The sequence below is a fragment of the Montipora capricornis genome, chromosome 3, assembly GCF_036669925.1.
Source record: "Montipora capricornis isolate CH-2021 chromosome 3, ASM3666992v2, whole genome shotgun sequence".
NCBI classification, from domain to species: Eukaryota; Metazoa; Cnidaria; class Anthozoa; order Scleractinia; family Acroporidae; genus Montipora; species Montipora capricornis.
Genome location: NC_090885.1, coordinates 58,733,316 through 58,749,541, shown reverse-complemented (window position 1 = coordinate 58,749,541; position 16,226 = coordinate 58,733,316). Strand labels below are relative to the sequence as shown.

The window sequence follows — 16,226 nt, the reverse complement described above, 5'->3', positions numbered from 1 at the left end:
CCCTCGCTGATGACTCTAACTGAGCCTCGCTTGCAGCTAAAAAAGAAAGACCAACTGATGCGGGTAAATAACTTTACCCGCCCCGTGTGTGTTTTTTGAAAACTCTGTTTGTTGTTCTTCTAAGGAGATCGGTCATTTACAGGCAAATTTCCAAGTCCTCAAAACCCTAGAGATTCTTGGCCACGCATGGGTGCATGTGACTGAACTAACGCGTTCCAAACGAAACTGTGGTGTTTCAATTTGGGAAAATTTGGAAGAGTATTTTTCCTGAAAAAGTTTTTGTTTCCGAAAAGTTTTGGCTGATTTGAAGGGGAAAAGTAAATGTTCAGTTGAGTCCACGAGGAACAGCACATCCAATTTTCCAATTCTGTCAAAATGTTGGGTCACAGAGGGCGCCTTCAGTTCTGAGCACGCGCCTTTCGAAATCTTCGTTCTTTAGATTAAACCTAATGTGCATACTCTTTACAGAAAACTAGTACTCGTAGTCGTTCTCGTACTTCAATCTAAAGGTCGGTATTGTTTTGTTTTGTATTTTTTGGGGGGTGGGGGGGGGGGTGGGGGGGTGGAGGAACCGTAGTGTTAAGAAATTACCTCATAGAACAATTAGATAGGGACGAGGAAGTTAAAAATATGTCTCCCATTTTGTCCAGGAGTGTACATGGTTAATAGCCCACCTATACTGATAATGAGGTGACAATGGTTGATAAAGTGATTTATGTATGCTTCAAATATATCTGCAAAGTCTACGAAAAAAATGACTAGATAAACAGAATATCAGTTGGATATAAAGGCCCCGGGCAAAAAGGAATCAGCATTTGCTTCAACATGTTTTCGATTTTGTTGAACGATGTTAACTGCTGGTGTGGGCAAACGTTTTCAACACATAATCAACATTCGCGATGACAAGAGAAATTTTGAATAGTAAATTGTTGAGGCAAAGTTTAAACGGTTTTAAACTCATTCAACATCGATTCAACTTCAATTCGCAACGGTTTCATCGCTGTTCAACAAACTGGAACGGATGTTACAGCAAATGCTGGTGCCGTTTGCCCTGGCCTTAAAAAGATCTTTTGAATGCCAAAATACGCTGCATGGTTTCCTTACTTTTTTATTGCTTGGAAAGACTTTACATTTCTTTCGGTAAGCAAGCGTCAATTTGAGAGAAAATCGAAACAGCTTCTAATCCCGAATTTCTGAAAAACTCACCTTGAAAACAAACAAACAAAAAAAAAAAAACAACAACGAAAAAAGCAAAACCCTTTTACAGTGCTAAACGTCTTACCGTGGCCACCTAACAAAATTTTTTACAAATTGTCCGCCAATCAGGGTGTGTGAATTTCATTGACAGTCAGGCCTCCTTGCAAAGTTCACACAGTTGTAAGTTGAACACCGTTGCATGGGTTGTTGAGTTGACGTATTTACACGAAGTTGTCAAATGTGAAAGTTTGTTGGGTGGCCACGGTATGACGCCTTGCACTGTAACAAATAGGAGAGCGAAGTTTGTCATGACGTACGGATCGAGGTATGGAATGATCCTATGGGTGGAAGATTACATAAGCAAAACTAATAGGCGTGGTTACGCGACAGATTTGGAGCCAGATTGTTGAGCCCTGGCGACCAGAAAAATTTGATTTTAGGGTCCGAGAGAGCGCCTACAAGATTCGAAGTTTATGGATGAGTATCACTTGAAATCGTATGTTGCCTCGAACCTTCGAGAAATTCTTCTGCCACCTCTGGTAATTTTCGATTGTTGGTGAGATGGATTAGCCTATGTACTTGAACGCTACATGTTTTTAAAACGAATCAATAAATTTAAAATTCAAGAAGCTTTAGGGTTTGTTTTGCCTCTTAGCGTCATTTGTTAGTCCTGATCCAGGATTCCGTCTAACGTAACCCAGGGGGCCCCCACAGAAGGTCTGAGTTGTGACTCCATAAACTACGCAGCTCCGCTGGACCCACGCGAAGTAAGGAGTTAGGGTTAGGGTTAGGGTTAGTCTACTTTACGTGTAATTGACTCGAAAGGGATATTGTTCACTTGGTACACGAGACTGCAGAGCTATCGACCTGTGGGGGTGTTTTATGATACATATACGACTTTTTTTCTGGTACTGTGCAAAATCTTTTACCGGGATGATTCTCTGCGATAAATTTCTTACAATGGTATGAAAAATGTAATAGAATACAGAGCATTAAGAGAGAACCGGGAACCAATGAAGTCGAACCAGGATAAAGGTCGTGCCTGACCAGTATAATGTAACCAGCCTCTTGATTTTATAGAAAAAGCAACTTGAGGAAATTAGATGTGTCGCCGGAGACCTCGACCAACCAAGCGAGTCTTGCTCATGTAATTGGCCACTCAGGAGCCCAGGAGATACGGGACAGGGTACAATACAGATGGAAGCTCCGGGTAATGGGCTCCTGGCCACTTTATAGTAGAAGAATTATGTTTGTGTGCAAAGGCGAGCTGCAAGGTCGAATTAGAATTTACTGAGGTGAGTTTTATTGCGTAGTTTGCCGTGTGTCGGATATTTCAATCCTGAAAGTCAAAGAAAAAGAAAAAAATCGGTAAAATGTGTGTACTGAAACATATTGGTACTTAACGACTTTTTAGTTTGGAGGATATCGTTTTCATTTCGGAGGATACGTTTTGGATTTAAATAGAAAGCTTAATATCGAATTTGTTTTAATCTTTTCAAATAAAAAAAAAACGTTTTTCTCCGAAATAAAAGAAATTCAGTATCGTAATTTTTGTTTTCAAAAACCGCCCTGTTGAGTAATTGCGACATGTTACGGTTGACCTGTTGCTATTATATAAAAGCTCTTTGAGTAAGTTTTACCAATGTAAACACATTTCATTTTGATACAACATTTACTTAGCCGAATAGCGCGTTTTCACATGACGTCACGGCGGCCATGTTGGTGTTCCAAAACAAAGAAACGGCAGCCATGATGGTGTACCAAACTAATCCTCCGGGAATTGAACTCCATTTTTATGCAAACAGTTTCTTTGGTTTCAGAAAACCAATATGGCTGCTGGTCACGTGAGTGAAAACGCTCTATAGGCCATTGTTTCCTCAGCGACCTAGCCTATGAATGGCTGCGAGGCTGCCGGTGACCTTGCATTGATACAGCCCACGCTGCTTTTATCATGTAAATTGTATTGTTGTAATGCTAATTAGTCCATATTAACATTTGCAAAAGCATGAAGGTTTGTATCAAAACAGAGTCACCGGCAGCCTCACTTCCATTCTTAGGCCAGGTAACTTAGCTACAACTGTAAAATGGTCCATTGCTTTATGAACGGGGAGCATAGAAGTTCTAGACTATGTTTTGCAGGGGTCGGGGGCGGAAGACATTTCCTAACACTAGAGAGACGAGTCTTAGGAAGCGACACACACTCACCTAGTCGTAACACAGTCCCCATTTACCATCAGACTTAAAATCATACGTCGTGGAGCACCATCGTTTGCTATAACCGTCGGTGGTACAGTCTTGATATAGTTTGCCCATGAAAAGGAATGGAAACTCACAGCATTTTCCTCCAGAATTGCCGCCATGTGTGTCTACTCCGCTGTCACACTCCTCTGGAAAAATTGGAAGAAACGATAGAAGAAAGAAAAACTCATTCGTCTTATAAGAGTTCACCTAGAGTGCAAAGGTTATAACCGATTTTGCCGTTCCGAGTTTCCGAAAGTAAAGAACACAATTCCATCATTTAAGATTTTCAAAGAAATAAATCCAGGAAATTACCTGAGAGAAAACGCCGACCAACGCCTGTAGTGATGGACGAAATGTAGAACGGTGAAACTCGCACTTCTCTGGACAACTTAAGCAATTGTCTCTTATAGACAAGTGAAAAATTACACCAGCAATTCAAATAATTGTACTTCATCCATCAATCCTTTTGTGAGAGCACGTGAGTCCAACAAATTGACCTACTCCCAACTGAACTGCTTTATAGCTCAGTTGGTAGAGGGGACAGTTTGTTGTCCCGGGTCGCGCTCCCCACCGTAACCCCTTTGTGCGGGTCATGTGCTCTCCGCTTCGTGTGCGTTGAAAGTTTGTGCGTTTAAGGCTTGTTTTGTTTGTTCGCCTTTTGACCTGTTTCATCGCTATCGATGTTGAGCTTGAGATTATAGATGCCAAAAAATATGTAAGTCTTGTTTTTTCTTTGTTTTGTTTTCCTTTTTTTTATTATTAGGTTGCTTTTTTTGTAATTCGGTATTTTTTTCGCTCCAGTCGTTTATTTTAATGTCACTATTTATTACAGCTGTACCGTCAGCAAAAATACGTGTAACAGATTAAACCTTATATGAAGCTTTTGTCTGCGATTTGTTCAACAGGTACTGCCTAAGGAAAATTCTCGGGAACTCTTCGGGTCCCCAAATCAAAATTTAGGAGCCCAACCCAAATTTCCAGGAGTCCACAATAATTAAATAATTAATCTTTTTTTACACGTCACCGCTTACTCAAAGAAACCCAAGGCACAACCAATGCTCTTGCTCATTATATATCCTTCGCCAAATTGTTTTTCTGGGACGGTCTACAAGGTTGTTTCCTGAATCTCGCTTCTTCGGTTTTCATGTTAGAGCAGCATGAGTTTTAGCACCAGTCTGTAGCAAACACTGTGCAGCTAATTTCAAGAAATGTTATGAGAAAAATAAAGTAGAGAAAGCCTTTATAATTTCGGTAATTTTGGCGGTACGTGAGCACACGTACACGAGTAAAGAACAGTTCGTAAGGTTCTTTATTATAGAACTACTGCGTGGCTGTAAGCTTTCTAAAACTGGTAATTGATTCAGGTCGAAATAAGACATCATGCACGCCGAGTGATAGAAAATAAAATATTGCCGTTTTTCTCACAAAACCTGCTGAGTATTTACGGCAATCTTGACATTCCATATTTGGGAATCACATCTTGTACCCAGTCTACAACTGCCAGGATAACGAACAGGACAACGATCACATTAAGAACGGTGCCTTCTAATACAAAGGTATTTTTGCCTTCATTTATGATTATGCAGGAAATGTAGATCTTAACAAGTGTTACAGAAACCCAAATGCGAAATTAAATAAATTATAAATTATAGCCTACCAAGCCTCGATACCATACGGTAAATTGAAAAATGTCTTGCTCAAAAAAGAGGCTTGGTAGGCTAATTTGCAATTGGACAGAAAAATTAGAAATTGACCGCCATTTATGAATAAGGTCTGTATACATTTCTTTCATTCAGCACGGATATATAGACTTGTTCAATGTGTGCCATGGTCTACCAAAACCGAAGTATTACTTTTGGCCAATCACAGCAGAGCGGTCGATCAGATCAAACAAACCAGCCATGTCGCAAAGCAAACTAATGCAGCGGGCAACAGGCCCTGGGAACTTGCAGATGGTCTGCTTTGCTCAGAGTTTTCAATTTTTCAATGCACAACTGAGGCAATCGCGAAATTACTGTCGGCTTTCAACTGAAAACCTTGTCATGAGAAAAGGAATTATAACATCTTGTTGAGCAAGATGATGACATTGACAAAGTCAACTGTTTTTCTTGATTTCCGTCGCAGAAAGTGCATCGTCAGTGGGAATTGAAGATCAGTCGGCAGAGCAGCGGTGATCTAACCCGAAGGTCGTGGGCTCAATTCCCACCCTGGTCAGGGCCTTTTCTCTGTAATTGTGTGGGCCCATTTCCATCAGTAGGGCTAACGCCCACATGGTTCATATGGGGTAGAAACTTCACATTACACTCTAATCAGTTAAGTCTACCCGGAGAAGAGCCTCTCGGAGCAGAGTACAGAACCAACAACTCAACTCACATGTTACACCGAGTCTGGGAATAGGAAACCGGGCCACATTGGTGGGGGGCGAGTGCCGCCTCGTTCCCAGGGTCTCTCCTCTCTGCCTCCCTGGTTCAAGCTGGTCACGTGTCTCCCAGAATCTGGGAGGTTCAACGACAATGGAGGCATAGAAGAGAGACCCTGGGAACGAGGTTGAGGCGAGTGCTCTCCTACTGTGCCACTCCTGCTTACAGAAGACCTCAAAATGTGGTAAGAACATCAGTGACATACTCCGATATTGCCTCGGTGTGCCACTTTTCTTGTTCTTACCACACTTTGACGTCATCTATGACCTATTACTGAACAGACGCACGACAACATAGAATCTCTTTGTTAAAATGACGGTCTTACCAATAACACAGGAAGTGCTGATCACCCAACTTCCATAGTCGTACACTGGACATTTTGCAACGTTATTCCTGAAATCCGATTCAGCCACCTGGTTTCCTGGGTTCAGGTGCACTCTGAGGTAAAATGCCCCATGTGAGAAGTCGGTACAGTCCACCCATTGGCAGTCAATTCTCCAGCTGTAAAGATCATAACATCCCGGGGATATTCCTTGGCCTCCATCCACAGAACAGTTGAATTTTTTGTCATATCCCGGGTAACACTTGGTATCTTCCAAACAAAAACTTGCTTTGTGGCCCTTAGCAATCTTTTCACCATTTCCTTTGTCTAGATAAAGACACCAAGGAAAAACAACAGCAAAATAAGTTCTATCCACCATCTTGCATTGCGCTCCGTTTCCCACACAATTACAGTTCAGAAATGAAGCTAAAAAGCTGCACAATCAATTTTGATACACTGCGCGAGCTGTGTCAGGCCATAGTTAATAGAGGGGAATGGTTTGGAAGCTCGGCGAACATCAAAAGAGCAAACAAAGCAGCCAAGATGTAGGTTGGAAAGTCCAAGACCGTGCACAATCTTTTGTTTTGCGCTCATACACTATGCATGAATTACGTAACCAACACGTTTCTATTGGTTAGTTCCGCAGTATGGAGTAAACAACTATTGTGTTTTGTGCACGGTCAAGGCTAAAAACGAGAACAAAAACCTACAACAAAGAAAATTGTCGGGTTTCATAACCATTCCCCTCTATTAACTATGGTCAGGCCAACTACCGGTATTAAGGACGTTCGCGCCCAAAACGTTCCCACGTACAGATTTTTTTTAAACTTGCCACGCAGAAAGGTAATGATCTACTTTTGCCAAAAAGGCAAAAAAAAAAAAAAAAATGGGGGGGGGGGGGGGAATTACCGTGCTGGTTTTCGAGATCATGAGGTGCACTTTTAGAAGCTTGCGTTATTTTAAAACGATGTTAGCTTTCAACTGTCAGCAATAAAAAAGCTAAATTAGCGAAATTTAGATCAGGTAAACGTACTCAATTTAACATAACTAATATAACTAAACAAACTATTGCAGCTGATGTCTTTTTCTGAGGTGAAATAGACCTTGAAAAACGATACATATTAGTCTAAGAAAGAAAACGAGAGCATAAAAGGCGAAATGTTTGTGACTTCTCACGTACAGATTTTTTTTGTTTTTTGTTAAAATGGACAAAATCAAGAAAGGAAGTGATCTACGGAAAGGAAAATGGGGGCATTCAAGAGAGTAAAATCGCTGCGAAGTTCTTAAAGGAATTGTCCATTCGCAATGTCACGCCATTGCGTGACATTTTCATGAAGACCTGGGTCCACAGCTATCCTATAATGCCACATGCTTTCGCGTTCCATTCTTGTGGAAAATGTTTGCACCTTTAGCATCGTGTTTACCTTCGTGGTCTGCGATGCTTGACGTGTGCGTGACATGCGCGAAAAAATGCGCAGTAGCAATGGGCGCGAACGTCCTTAAGCCACAACAATAAACTTAGCGTTAGATTTTAGAATTGTTTTAGAATTTCGGATGGAAATCCAATGGAGCAAGATCTTTTCCAGAATTTCCCTCGAAATTTTCAAAACTTAAGTTGAATGGAAAGCGCCCATTTATTCCCCATAGACTCCGGACCATGCGCGTTTTCAAACTTGTCATTACAGACATTCTTCAATTCCCTACGCTTATCTGTATTTTTTTCTCTTCTCAGAAAAACGTTGATTGACCTCATATGGAAGACTTGCTTTTTCAGATGCATGCAAGGAATTCAGCTCTCTAAATACACCACGCCCTCGCTAAACGTCACAAGGTGTCCCCTCACTCTACTCGTGAGTTTCAATGTCACCTTTGATAAGAATTACAAGCGATAAATAACACTGAAATGTTTCTCTAACTCTGCCCCTCAAGTCAACTTAAACAGTTAAGATCCCAATTCTCACTTATGTCCTCTCGAAATTCTAAAAAAAAAAAAACCCGTCAAATAGAAAGCGCCTAATATCATGATTTGGGATGATGTATGAGAATTGAACATTGGATCTTTAAACACTTACTAATGAGGTCATATGAAGAGAACATTTCCATGGAGTGATGATGTTTATGGCATTTGTGCCATTTCCACTTGGATTTGGGTACATTTGGACGGAAATCAGCTAATCCCACGTTATCAATTTTTACGCTAAACCTCAACAGTCGCCGAATGTAATATCTTACGTCGCTGTAAATGATACAAAAAAGATAAAACGTAAACAAAGGCCATGTACACTCCATCAGAATTCTTTTGTGATTCTATTCTATTCTATTCTATTCTATTCAGTCCTTCATTTGCGCTATTTATTTTATTTTCTCTTTTTCACTTGAATTTTGTAACACCGGTGCATGGGAAAATACTTTCAAGCGTTCCCGTCGTGTTTCCTTGGAGAGTCCTCGATCAAACGTCATTATTAGGGAGCTACATGCAACGAGGACGTCGACAAGGACGGGAACGCCAAGTTTAATGACCAAACACACTTGCTCTGCATGTGCACCGAACGCATGCGTTTTACGTTTTACTACTGAAACATTTTAACAACGACACGAAACCGGCCACATTTGAGGTTACGCACAGTGATGTTGTTGTCGTAAAGAAAATTGTTGAGCGTAACTTTGTTGTCTCAGACGCACGATCAATATTTCATTTTATCTTGACACATCACAGGAATACGACAGAGTTACTACACAAGTGAGTGGCGAATTGACCACACCAATCAGGCAATTTAAAATTACCTTTCAGATATGGATTTCTCCGTCCTAAGCTAATTTACAATAAATAGACATACGAATAAAATTCAAATTAATGTTTACAAGAAAACCAAAATAGCTCGCCGTGAGATAGATTTCACCCCTTGTCTCCCGAAACCTAGCCGTGAGACAGGACAACCACGCTGGAAAAACAGCGATCTACTGGGGGACCAGGGAATTTTCATTCTAGGTGGTAGGATACATAGTGGAAGTTATAAGCCTTGCAACCTAGCTAAGGATAATGAGATACATGAACTAGTAAGGATGATGGAGGCAGTGTGGCCCAGTTTTCAGGGCGCTTACGTTGAGATCCGGAAATGACCACAAGTTGAAAAAAAAAAAGGATAGGGAAGGAACGGAACTTTATGTGTCTAGTGTTCTAGAGTTAAAGCACTAATTGGGGACACTGAAAACTGAAATGAACAAATTAACGTAAATCAAATCAAATCAAATGTTTGTTTTTGAGGAGATGGGAAAACCGGAGGACACAGAAAAACCTATCGTAGCAGAGTAGAGAACCAACAAACTTAACCCACATATGACACCAAGTCTGGGAATCGAACCCGGGCCACACTGGTGGTAGGTGAGTGCTCTCACCACTGAGCCATTCCTACTCCTTATAAAAAGTAGTGAATTTGATCTTGGTAGTCTCTGGTTCAACGTCTCAGCCGCTCTTCTAAAAAGCCAACTGGTTCACCTCCAGACACTCGGGATTCGTAACACTTGTTGTTGTTCTGTTCTGTCCTTTCGTTGATTGTGTTTCATTGGCCCTGGTATGTAAAAGCCGGGGGATTTTTCATTTTCTTTTTGTGATGAAATTTCGAGGTCCTCCCCTTTTCCTTACCTGGTAAACACATGACTCTCCTTCTCAGACAAAAAAAAAACCTGTGACCTTCCCCCATTCCTATCTTTCCATTATTTATTGTCGTACATTTATTTTAGGTCAAAATTTGTCTGGAACTTTTGGTCACGTTATATTTATGTTATTAAGCACGGTGGGCATTGGTCTGTAATCTCGCTCTGCCAGCATGGGCAAGGATTCGCGACGAAATTGGCAGTGGAAACTGCGCTTGCGGCGAATGTCAGGAGTTCGAAAGAGGTTCTGATGTTTCTTGTATTTAATGTGGCTGTCCACTAGTAAGGCATGTCAAACTGACAGCTTCAAAAAACAGTCAAATCAGTGAGACCTTTACCGGTACAAGAGGGCCAACTAGATGGAAAGATGGAAGCCTCGGACGAATACACTCAATTCTCAAACACAATTTTGCCTGGTTTCTAAGACTTGTTGTGGGCGACCTGCCCTCATAAGAAGAATTTCTGTTTCAATCTCCCACCGACGCAGTACCACAGTTTCTTTAGAAACTAAGATTTTGTTTGCTGCCCTCATAAGGACAAATTTCGCCAAGAGTTTATTCAGGAAAGAAAACGTCAATGGGGCAACAAAGAAAGTATCAAGAAGATAAGTCAAAAGGCCTTTTTCTTGACCTCCGATAATCTTGCCGCTGCGGGAAGATTCCTGCATCACAACTATGATTCGACTACGATAATGACCATCCTCGTGAAACTTAGGAAATTTCAGGGTAAGATTCAAAAACTGGAATCCAGCATAAGAGAACATAGCGATGGGCATTTTCTCTCTAATGGACTGGATGCCATTTTCATCACGAGGCAAGCCAAAAAGATTTAAAGGTGAGGGATGGCGCAGTGTTGAGAGCACTCACCTCCCACCAATGTGGCCCGAGCTCGATTCCCAGACTCGGCTTCATGTTGGTTGAGTTTGTTGGTTATCTTCTCTGTACCGAGAGGTTTTCTCCGGGTACTCCGGTTTCCCCTCTCCTCAAAAACCAACATGTGACTTGCACCTATTTTGCTGCTAGAGGAAATAGGCTTTGAGAAAGTCTAATGGGAAATGAGGAGACAAACAAAACAAGAATTCTTCAAGTGAACACTGAGGTAATAGCAAGTGATAAAGATTATGAAATAGAGAGGCAAGATTTAAATCTCAGTGCCATTAAAAACATGAAAGTTCTTGAGATGAGCTGTTTATTGGCCGGACAGGCTAATTTGTACTTGGTACATCATGGAAAAAGCCAGAGAAAGTAGCATATGTAAAGGGACATATCGCTAGTAGGATCTTATCAGGCATGGAGAAGTGAAGGAACGTCAATTTCGGGCTCGGAAATTGATGTAGTGGAAAGGATTGAATGCGACGTTGAAGAGATTTTGGGATCTGCATACTATGGGAGTTACACCTCCTAGACCGGTGATGACTCATGATGAATCAAGTGCTTGGCACAAAGTGAGCAAGTCAATCAAGTTCGAGAATGATCATTACGTAGTAGCTGTTCCTTGGCAAAATGAGTGACCAAGCCTTCCAAACAACAGGTCGTTAGCTGAGAAGCGCTTGGAGTCCACAGAGTGAAAATTAGCAAAGAATCCAGAAATAGCGGAGTCGTATCAGAAGGTCATTGAAGAATATTTGGAGAAAAATTACATCCGTTGAGCGAAGTCAGGTGAGCCGACACCCACTGAAGAATGGTTACTTCCTCATTTCCCAGTTATGCGCACCGACAGGTCTACAACGAAAACGAGAATTGCGTTTGATGCGTCAGCTAAGTTTCAGGGAAAGAGTTTGAACAGTGAGGCATTACCGGGACCAAAACTGCAAGCAGACATGTTTAGCATTTTAGTGAGATTTCGAAAGGAACTGGTTGCCCTGGTGGGTGACGTAAGTCAAATGTATCACCAGATTGCCTTAACTTTGGAAGACACGTCACTGCACAGGTTTCTATGTAGAAATATGGACCAGAGCAAGGAGCCAGAAGTTTCGAATTTTTGAGATATGTGTTTGCAGGGGGTTATTGTCCTTTTTGTGCGCAGTATATGTGGCAGAAACATGCAGATGATCACAAAGCAGAGTATCCTGTAGCAGCTGAAGCGGTGAAGAACAGTTGTTACATGGACGATCTGATGCCATCAGTGGAAACGGTGGCAAAGGCAAAGGAAATACGACAACAGTTAACCGAGCTTGGAGATAAAGCAGGATTTCATATCCGCAAATGGATCTCTCAGCATCCTGAAGTTTTCATGGACATACCCAAAGCTGATCGAGCTATTAAAGTGGATCTTGAGAAGAAAGAGTTTCCAGTGACGAAAACCTTGGGAGTCGTTTGGATTGTTCAGGAAGATCAGTTTTCATTCTCCTTTCTCCCGCTACTAGAAGAATTGGTATTAACAAAGAGGAACGTGTTGAAGCAAATGGCTTTAATTTATGACCCCTTTGGATTTCTGACGCCCTTCGTAGTGCGAGCTAAAATACCGATGCAGGGAGCTTGGATGGAAACTCTCGGATGGGACGAAGAGTTGCCATATCGCTTTAAAACGGAATGGAAAAGATGGTTTGAAGAACTAGGAGAGGTTGGTGCAGTACGTGTTGCACCATGTCTGAAGGAAGACAAGCAACTTCGAGATGTTACTATCCACACGTTCTGTGACGCTTCTGAGAAGGCATATGCCGCAGCATCGTAGGTTCGCCATGAGTATGAAGATGGAACTGTAAGCACAAGGTTACTTGCAGCAAAGTCACGATTGGTGCCACTGAAAGCCATGAGCATTCCACGATTAGAATTAATGGGATCACTGACTGGTCTCCGACTGACACTGAAGATATGTAGAGCACTCGAGCTTCCCATGATGAAGGCCACATTTTGGGTGGATAGCGTAAATGTCGGGTTTTGGGTACAAAAACATAGTCGAAATTTGGAACCGTTTATATCCCACCGGATTGGAGAAATTCATGACGAGAGCAGCCCAGATCAATGGCGATACATTGCAACGAAACTCAACCCTGCGGACCATGGAACTCGAGGAATTTTAATTCAAAATTTAATTAAAGATGACTGCTGCTGGTATGGACCCCCATTTCGAAAGATGGGAGAAAATGAGTGGCCAGAGAGAAAATTTGGAAAAGGCCCAGAAGCTTTTGAGGAAGTTAAATCAGACAATCGAGAGCAGTTCTTGGAAAAAGAGATATGCATGAATACGCAGAGCTATTACGTGAAAGCAATCATACCAAAGACCACACCAGACCCAATGGAATATTGAAAATGGCATAGAAGCAAGTCAAAAGGAAAGCTAGAGATAGGAAGGTCTTTAGTGCGAGTGAACGGTTCGATTAATCGATTTTTAGCGAATGTTAGGAAACCTCAAAATGATCGAGAAAGTGGGGAGTTAAACCCAAGTGAACGTAACAAGCAGAAGAGCAACGAGATTGTTTTCATGACGAAATAAGCAAGATTACGTTACTGAAGATTACACCAAAGCTATATGGGGGTCTCCTTCGATCAAACACGCGACTGCGATATTCAAATGATTTACCAGAAGAGATTAAGTTTCCAACCATCCTTCCAGAAATCACATCGTTACCAAGTTAATTGTGAAGTATCACCATGAGCAGGAAGGTCACGAGATGGGAGTGAACTTCACATTGAACCATTTACGAGAGAGGCACTTTTTGATTCAAACCGACAACAAGTAAAGCGATGTATCAAAGAATGTGTGGAATGTAACAGGAGATTCAGGAGCTGCCCAGTACGACAGCAGATGGTGCCGTTACCTAGAATTCGATTAGAGATGACTAAGAAACCATTTGTTAATTGTGCAACAGATTTTGCAGGACCATTCTATACGATGCAAGGGCGAGGCAGACCACGAGTAAAGCGATACCCATGCTTATTTGTGTGTTTACAGATACACTGTTGTCACTTAGAAATTGTCGCTTTTAGAAGTTGTCGCTTTCTTAAATGCGCTGACACGTACGGTAGCTCGACGACGGTTGCCTGAATTGACCCTCAGTGACAATGGAAGTAACTACGTTGGAGCAGCACGAGAAATCAAGGAACTAGTGGATAGCGTGGACCAGGAAAAAATGCAAAGGCTGACTTCCAATCAACCCACCAGAAGCACCACATTTTGGCGGTGTATTCGAGAGTATGATTAAAGCGGCCAAGAGAGCAAATTTATGCAATTTTAAAAGAAGCAGACGTCAATGATGAGGAGTTACAAACAGTCTTTACAGGAGTCGAAAGTTTGTTGAATTCAAGGCTTCTAACTACAGTTAGTGGAGAGGCAAATGACGAGCCTGTGTTGACCCCAAATCACTTCTTAATTGGCCAAATGGGTGGTGAGCTTGCACCAGACACAGTCGATTCGATGGCGGTTAGTGTGCGTAGACGATGGAGACGAGTACAGCAGCTGATTGGCAGAGTATGGAGTCGTTGGATGCGAGAGTACTTGCCAAGTATTGGATCCCGGAAAAAGTGGTTCCTTCAAAGAACATGAAAGTAGGGGACGTTGTGTTGGTAATTGACCCAGACGCACCGAGACGGGATTGGAAGCTCGGACGTTTTGAGGCAGTGTATCCCGGTAAAGATGGACTAGTGCGAGTCGTAGACGTAAAAACCAGGGGAGTAATAAAACGACGACCAATTTCCAGAATTTCACCGTTGGAAGCTGAAGTGTCCTAAGTGATTTGACGGAACAGTAGCACTAGCCGTTGTGATTGTAAAAGATTTGCACCGTGAACACTGGCAAGAACATTTCAACAGTTTTATTTGTTTAATCAGAGATTTCAAGTCAGGTTCAGCATGAGCATTTATCGGAACATTTGAACAATTTTCTCTATTTGTAAAATAAATCGGTTCAGTGAAGTTTTCAGTTATTGTGAATTGTAAATTCAAGAGGGGGGAAATGTTTAGGAGTATTTTCTTTTCCCCATTTTTATTATGTAAGAGTTCTTTTTTGAAGATTGAACCGGAAGTTACGTTGGCGCGGAATGAATGACACATTTACAATTAGAGTTTAAAAATAAAAGTCCCCGGATTTAGAAAAACGGCGCTTACGCCATCAAAACGTTTATCGTAGTTTTTCGGAACTTTGTTTATTGGAAATTGGATTGAAGACTTTTAGGAACCTGAGGAGAAACAAACCCCCGCCCTCCCCCCCCCCCCCTCCTCCTCCCAATTAAAAACGTACCTTCTTTAATGTCATAATCTCTGAATAACCTACTTAACCTGATCACATGGCCGGCAGTTTCTGACAAGCAATTTTCCTCCAATGGACACCTCAGTTTCCCCAAAGGTATGGAGTTAATTGTCATGTCGCTTCGAAGAATATCAGTGTCGGGCACAATATCTGGTAACTCTGAAAATAAACACAACGACAATATGAATAAGACAGAGGCAAGATGTGCAATAGAGCGATGCACTTGAGATGTTAGGGCGTGGATGATTATTGATAAGTTGAAGTTGAATGAAGAATAAACTGAGTTTATGTTAATTGGAACTCGGGAGCATCTTGTAAAAGTTCGAAGTGATAGTCTTTTAGTTGGCGACTAAAAACTTAGGAGTCTGGTTCGATTCTAATAAACAGTTTCACAGCCATATAAACAAGATATGTCAATCAGCTTTTTATTCATTATATAATATTAGGCGTATTAGAAATATCTGCCACTGGAGGCTGCAAAGACCTTGATCCAAGCTATGGTTATAAGCAGGATTGATTACTGTAATGTTATATTATATGGTTTGCCAGCCATCCACATCCGAAAACTGCAACGCGTTCAAAACGCTGCTGTCGGCAAATACTGCGCGCTATTCGCATATAACTCCTGCCGGATGATAGATCTTCATTGGCTACCCGTTGAAGTTAGGATTATTTTTAAAATGATCTTAATGCGTTTTGCGCCATAGAACTATTAAATTATTATTATAATTATTATTATTATTATTATTATTATTATTATTTTTATTATTATTATTAACCTCTCACTAACCAAGCACGAGGACCGTATCGGGAAATATTCGCCCAAGGTCGTAGCAATACGGACCGAGCGCAACGTGGTCCGTACAAAAACGACCGAGAGCCAATATTTTGCCGGTAAAATCAGTTCTCAGGTTGAATTCGTTTTAACCTAGGTTAAATTGGTGATCCTCATTTTACCTAGGGTAAATACGCACTCAGATGAATTGAAAAAACTCTTTTTGGAGCCTAAATTAAGCCTAAAGAAAAATTTGGGTCAAGTAAGTTTTGGATATTACAAATGGGCATCAATTGACTTATTATACAGAAGTAAATAATTAAAAGAACTGTTGAGCATGTTCGTGTAGTGGTGAAGACACAGGACTATGGATCTGGATCTAAGTGCATAGTACAGTTCTTTGTTCCCTTACTATGATGTGCTGAGATGA

General features: G+C 41.4%; 1 protein-coding gene across 2 annotated transcripts in view; it reads right to left on the bottom strand.

Moving 5' to 3' along the window:
- Positions 1–1,011: 1,011 nt before the first annotated feature.
- Positions 1,012–16,226, bottom strand: part of LOC138043519 (lysyl oxidase homolog 2A-like) — a 28,128-nt gene continuing 12,913 nt past the window's right edge. For both annotated transcript variants that reach the window (XM_068889827.1, XM_068889826.1), the window contains exons 7-11: positions 15,051–15,180; positions 8,253–8,416; positions 6,184–6,507; positions 3,403–3,584; positions 1,012–2,536 (exon numbers count right to left, since the gene is read on the bottom strand). In XM_068889827.1, coding sequence (XP_068745928.1) covers positions 3,403–3,584; positions 6,184–6,507; positions 8,253–8,416; positions 15,051–15,180 — 800 coding nt within the window. In that variant the 3' untranslated portion in view covers positions 1,012–2,536. The remainder of the gene's footprint in view (positions 2,537–3,402; positions 3,585–6,183; positions 6,508–8,252; positions 8,417–15,050; positions 15,181–16,226) is intronic.